The following is a 6,698-nucleotide window of genomic DNA, read 5'->3' as shown; positions in this document are numbered from 1 at the left end:
GGGATATTTTCTTTCATTTGAGATGGTTGATCTTGAACCATTTACAAATCTATTTACTCTTCCTTTCAGCGATTGAAAGCTGTGAACTCTGATATATGAAACTCAGTTTTGATTTTCTACAACCCGTGCGAGAAAGAATTCCTTTAGATATATTACCCACTTATCAGATGAAGCTTGATACAGTTGTAAACTTGTAATTATGTAAGAAATTGAACAAAGACGAGAAGGTGAGCGATATGCAATTTTAAGCAGCGTGTGTCAAAGTAATCAATTTTCAACAATTAAGTTTGTGAAGTTGAAGGTAAGGCACTGATTACATAATATTATCGGTGCAGATAAGTCTTTCTAGAAGGACGGTGTTTCCGATTTGTTTCTGCCTTCTAACTGAACATGAAAAATCAAGAAAATAAGAAGTTGGCGCAAATAAATTGGGAAGGCTGTTTGATAAATGTACTCCACCCACTTTTGACGTAAAATGATGTTAGTGTTCCTTATTTAAAATAACATGTTCAAGTATTAGGTGTATTTTTGTCATTTTTAAAATAAAAAAAAAAAAGTGTGCGTTTACAAGAGTAAGAGTATCACTTCCCATAAATTTGAGGGAGGGGGAGCAGGGAAGTATTCAATACCAAATTAATCTAATAATTTACAATTTAAAGGACAAGTAAGCCATTAATTTCAACTCTTTTGTAGAAAATGTTGCTTGTCCTCATACCTTTGTCTTTTTTATTTTTCTTTGTCTTAGTTATGCGACAGTAGCGATCAATGTGCCTCGACCACCTAATAATTTCTCAATTTTGTGTTCAAGCAGCTCTTTTTTGGCATTCCAAACCGGTTGCCCTCATCCATACCTCTAGATGAGCTTGGCAGGAAAAATGGAGTAATGCTTCATATGGGTTTCATTTCGTGATCCATAAGCAAGGGGGTTTATGTTGGGATGTGGCAGGAGTTCTAATATATCATTCTAGAACACCAATCTCGACACCCATTTAACCCTTTGTTGAGGATGATTGTGAAACACAAACAATACTTTCTAGACCGCGAAATTAAATTTGAACCAGATCAAAACCAAACGAAGTTTAACACATTCGAAAATATTTCTTCTTCTCAAAATGACTAATTCATAACTTGAAAGAGGACACTTATCACAAAAATACATGCAGTCTCTTATGTTAAGCGATTGGGTTTGAAGGGATGAGAGAGCTCCTAGAAGAGCTTAAAAATCTCAAAGATGAACGTCCCCTGCTGCAAAGAGAATTCAGAATATCCCTCTTCAAATAATAACAATCTGTAGCATCAATCACTTCCAGATTCTCCAGCCCCCATATTTCATCAGGTAAGTTCCTTATATGAGTCCCTGAAATGTTCAGTACTTTCAAATTCCTCAGATCACCAATAGAACGGTCAATTTCGATCAAACTTACACAGCCTCGAAGAATCAATCTCTCCAAAGATTTATATGTTGACAAGTCGGGAGTTCTCCTCAATGCACAACTTGCGAGTACTAAAACCTTCAACTTATTTGCCATCTGTCGAAAAGAAAAGCAAGACAACCACAGGAAGATCAATTTACAGCGAGTATATAATAAGAGATAGAAACTAGGAGTAGAGATATCCTACGAGACCTTCATCTGTCTCCAACCCATCCAGTCTTCTGTTATGTCACTCTGTGATAGATCAAGAACGACGAGATTCTCTAAATGAAAATTAGTTGGTTCGAAATGCGGAGGGCAACCACGCCAATTAAGCCATCTTAACCTTGAAAAATGATTTTTAAAATCCCCAACAAGTTTTACGCCATCCAGTCGGAGATACCTTAGTTTTTCTAGCCCCACAAATTCCTCATTTGTAAAGCAAGGTTGAGACCCTGATTCAAAGTCAAGATTCAAAGCTTCAACCACTTCCCTACCCTGCATATGGAAAACCTTAAAAATAAGTAAACAATGTATTAAGGCCAGAATATGGCGTACTAACAAAAATACGGCTATTAGAGGCTGCTTTCATCTTTTCTAGTTAAAATATTAATTATGTTTTCGACTTCATTTTGCTGAGTTCTATAACATAATAAAAAAAAAATATTTATTAATAAATATAGACAACCATGACAGCATCATAGAAAACAATAGCTTGAAGATAAAAAAGATATTTTTTAGCTCTGAGGGGAGAAGGTGGCCCTTATAGTTCCATCTACATGACCATTTTCGTTGAAGTTGTTGAACATCACCAGCCAAAAACAAACAAAGCAGATTGACACCAAATATATTTTGCATAAATACACTTAGCACGAAAGAAGACTCCTATGAAATGAACTATGGCATGAAACAAACTGATTAGGGAAGATAGATAGAATACAAAAATTAAAATTTTCGTAGAAAAAAGGGGGCAAATCTTACCCTCCGTTGCTTCAATATTTGCAAGGCCTCCTCGTGATCCCATACTCTACTACGCTTTTCCGGATTATCAAAATTTTCTTGACGGACAATATCTCTACCGAGATCTCTTAATTGATCATGCATCCATAACACATTATCATCTTCCATTTTTACAAGAGACATGAGACAAAGGACGTTAATTTCTATCTCTGGATGGTAGCCACAAGCATCCCACATGTAAAATAGATATGTTTTATCCATCCCGACAAAAAGGCATGCAATATCAAGAAATATTTGTTTTTGCTCATGGCCTAATGCTTGATAACTTATCATCAAGGTGTTCAAGACTTCCTTGGGTGGTACTTTCTTCAACTTCTCCAATGTATCTTTCCAAGATGTTTCCGTCTTGCCAAATAGAGATAGAAATGAACCTATAACTTCAAGAGTGAGAGGAAGACCTGCAGCAGTGGATACAATTTGTCTAGAGATACTAATGTATTCTTCGGGTGGAAACGTTCTCCTAAAGGCATGCATGCTGAAAAGTTGAAGAGATTGCTCGGAGTCCATGAATGGGGGTTCATAAGTATCTTTAATTTCAAGAGCTTCTAAAACATGTTTGTATCTAGCAGTAACTATGATTGTACTTCCTGGACCAAACCAACTCCGCTTTCCAACAAGACCATCAAATTGGGACCTTTGAGTAACATCATCAAGAACAAGGAGAACTTTCTTTCTGATAAATCTGTCTCTAATAATGTTGATTCCGCTATCAACGTTAGAAATATAAGGATGCCAATTTAAAGTTTCAGCAAGAAGCTGTTTCTGCAAACTAACAAGTCCATCGCGTTGTTCCGATTCACGAACATTTTGAAGAAAGCTACGACATGTAAATTTCTGCAAGAGTTTGTTGTAGATGAACTTGGCAATAGTTGTCTTGCCAATACCACCCAGACCACAGATACCAACAATTCTTACATCATTGGAGCCAACATTTAATAATTTCATCATTTCATTTTCATGATGATCGATTCCAATCAACTTGTCAGTTAAAAACATGTAATTCTTCTTCAACTCTAACAACACTGTTTGAACAATGATCTTTATAAGTTCTCCCTCATACCTGATTGATGTTAAGGTGGAATATAGAACAAATAGTTAGTTACTTGAATGAAATTAAAGTGAACAATAGAGATCCATTTTTTTATTATGAAGAAAACAGTGCTAATAATAGAAAATAATAGAAATTGAGGTTAATGAAAGTAAGCATAAACGAGAAGAAGGGACATTTTTGGTTATTTATTCTAATTTTAGTGACTAGCTCTAACTCACAAAACCAATAATCTTAAAAGTTCTTCTTTCAATTTTATTTCTGCTCCCCTAATTTAACTTTAATTTGAAACCCACCCAATGATTAAAGCTTTAAATAGATTATTTCATCCATTGCCTCAACATACACAAAAAAATATCTAGGGTTTATTAGGAGAAAGAAATTACCTATCAGCTTGTTTCTTGACTTCCCAACCCTCTCGTGCTCCAACCTCTGTCAATGCCTCCTTCCACTCTTCAACTTTGCTTTCGCCAAAGTTGTTCGTGTGTTGGACGAAGGCCTCCTCGTAAGTGCTCCCAGCTGGTTGATGCTTGACTTCATCGGGTGTGACTTTGTAGAAGATGGGTAAAATCAATTGCCCAGTATCTCTATTGCACTCCACCATCTTGGCGAGCTCCATAAGGCACCATTTACTGGAAGCATACTCTTGGGAGAATATTGGAATTGAGATCCTGGATTCTGTGATTGCTGTGAGGAGCGCAGGGCCGAACTTTTCTCCTTTGCGGATCTCGGTATCGTCTCGAAAGGTGCGAACTCCAACACTATCGAGATTGGTGTATAGATAATCTGTGAAGATGTAGCGAGTGTCGGGGCCTCTGAAACTCAAAAACACTTCGTATTCGCCTCCTGGAAGGGACCTGGATGAAGAAGAGTCCAAAACAGAGCTTGAACTTGCATCAAACTCCATTGTAGGATAGAATGGAAGCCGATCGATCAGGTCTCTCTTTCTCCCTTTGGGGTTTTGGCAATGGATTTGCGAAGCTCCTCAGATCTCCCAACCAACAGTAGAAAGCCAAGTTCAATTCTTTGAGTCAGCTCAACTCAACCAATAAAACAAAATGAGACTAACTTTTTCCAGCAATGAACTTTTTACTCACTCCTCTGAGACGAAAATAATAATAATAATAAAATAAAATAAAATAAATAGAGTCCTTTTTTATCCCACTGTGACGAATCTGGGTCGTTAATTTTAACTTGAGAATCCAACGGCCCCAACATTTGCATGGTCATAGAAAAATAAAAAATAGAAAAAAAAAATGATAAAAAAAAATTGTGTACCCTTTGGACAGTATGAATGGACAGTAATGCCCTTTAGTTTAAAAAATTCCCTTCATAATTTCAACATATTTTGAATGACATTTTCTATTGTCGATATTGATGATATTTTAATATTTTCAAAATCAATAGAACAACATTATAAGCATTTGAAAATTTTCAAAGATGTTATTTACAGAAGTGGTTTAGTAGTTTCTACTCCTAAACTAAAAATTTTGCTTACCCAAGTAAGATTTCTTGGTCATGAAATTTGTGATGGAACAATCAAATCCATTGACAGAAGTATTGAGTTTGCCTCTAAATTCCTTGATGAAATTAAAGACAAAACTCAACTGCAAAGATTTCTTGGTAGTTTGAATTATATTCGTAACCATTACAAGAATCTTGTACAGGATACAACAATTTTATACACACGGCTCAGAAAGTCACCTTCCCCTTAGACTGAAGAACATACAAGAGCCGTCCAAAAGATTAAACTTCGTGCTAAACAGATTCCTTGCTTAGGCCTAGCAAATTCTTCATGATTTAAAATTGTTGAGACAGATGCCTCCAATATTGGCTATGGTGGTATTCTTAAACAAAAGAATCCAAAAACAGGAATAGAGGAGCTTCTTCGCTTCACTTCAGGAGTTTGGAAAAATACACAATTAAATTATTCTACTATTAAGAAGGAAATTCTTTCTTTAGTAAATTGCATTTATAAATTCCAAGATGATTTAATTAATCAGAAATTCTTGTTACTCATTGATTGTAGTGCTGCTAAACAAGTACAAGAAAAAGATGTTAAAAATTTAGTTTCCAAACAGATATTTGCTGGATGGCAAGCTGATTTATCTGCTTTTGATTTTTCAATTGAATATATTAAAGGCAGTTCTAATTCTTTACTTGATTTCTTAACCCGTGAATTTTTACAGGGTTCATGAATCAGCCCCATAATGGGCAGGGCCGTGGTAATACCACAAAAGGCCGTGGCAAAGGCAGGGCAAAAGTCAAAGTGGTTATACCACTCATTGATGATCAGTATCCAGCTTTGGAGCATCTCTCTGATTTGCTTCGGACTCCTACTCAAGGAGAAAGCTCACAGAAGAAAACCATGAAAGAGGTTCTTATAACAGAAACTCTATGGCTACCTAATTCAAGGTATATTCAACCAGTATTGGTTCTGGATCCTTAGGATGAGCAATGGATGCCAGACCATTGGGAAGTAAAATCTAGATATTTCCAAATACGACAATATGCAGCACCAGATGGTCGCCATAGATATGTCTATGAAGCCATGCTTACTGAAACTTCCTCTGTGGAATTTACCCACACAAAGAAATTTCTGAATTCCAAAGATAGTCTTCTTACTTATAGTAAAGCTATCTTTAAAAAGCTTTATACGCCTTCTGACTGGGGATTAAATTCTAATTTATCCAGAAAACTTACTTTCGGGCATAATTATAATTACTGGGATTATATCTCAGTATGGACATATTCGTTCTTTTATCAGAATCCGACACATAAACATACTTGGTTTTTCAAGATATGTCCTCAATCTTTTAAGGTTGATTTCCCAAATTTGGCTATTCCTTGGTGGGCTATATTTGGTTCAGATCTGGATATTTTACTAGAAACAGTGAGGCACTTATTCTTCCCATGGCAGCAGTTCCATCCTCAGCTCAGAGGACAGGGTAATATTTCTGCAGGAAAATCCTCCCTCTTATTCTTTACAGAATTTGGAATCCCTTGGATTTGGAGATGGGATTTCCAATGCAGTTATAATTCTGATAAGCTGCCCATCTTGCAAAGGATTTTTTATTACAGATGGTGGGCTAGCATGTCTCAAGAGCCATCTATTACAGCTCTCTTGACCCTTATTAAACAGAAAACCGTGGAGTATCAGGATGTTATTCCTAAACTGACATTGACTCAGTTTCCAGATGCCACTGATATCTTTAATC

The 6,698-nt window shown here is 36.1% G+C and overlaps 1 protein-coding gene across 1 annotated transcript; it reads right to left on the bottom strand.

Annotated features, from left to right (window-relative positions):
* Positions 1-1,046: 1,046 nt before the first annotated feature.
* On the bottom strand, positions 1,047-4,757 carry LOC132286054 (disease resistance protein L6-like). Its single transcript, XM_059788308.1, has 4 exons — positions 3,867-4,757; positions 2,394-3,492; positions 1,626-1,910; positions 1,047-1,529 (listed from the first exon to the last, which is right to left on the bottom strand). The coding sequence occupies exons 1-4, from the start codon at positions 4,385-4,387 to the stop codon at positions 1,173-1,175; spliced, it is 2,262 nt and encodes a 753-aa protein (XP_059644291.1). The 5' UTR covers positions 4,388-4,757; the 3' UTR covers positions 1,047-1,172.
* Between the last annotated feature and the right edge of the window lie 1,941 nt (positions 4,758-6,698).

This window comes from Cornus florida, unplaced genomic scaffold, assembly GCF_030987335.1.
Source record: "Cornus florida cultivar Cherokee Brave unplaced genomic scaffold, ASM3098733v1 CherokeeBrave_3.0.0_Hap2_Chr11, whole genome shotgun sequence".
NCBI classification, from domain to species: domain Eukaryota; kingdom Viridiplantae; phylum Streptophyta; class Magnoliopsida; order Cornales; family Cornaceae; genus Cornus; species Cornus florida.
This window is presented reverse-complemented; position numbering and strand designations above follow the sequence as displayed.

Excerpts from the sequence above, each read along its gene's own strand:
- LOC132286054 (XM_059788308.1), bottom strand. The coding sequence starts at position 4,387 with ATGGAGTTTGATGCAAGTTCAAGCTCTGTTTTGGACTCTTCTTCATCC. Across the intron at positions 3,493-3,866 it reads GTCAAGAAACAAGCTGATAG|GTATGAGGGAGAACTTATAA; the intron begins GTAATTTCTTTC and ends AACATCAATCAG. Across the intron at positions 1,530-1,625 it reads TGGGTTGGAGACAGATGAAG|ATGGCAAATAAGTTGAAGGT; the intron begins GTCTCGTAGGAT and ends TCTTTTCGACAG.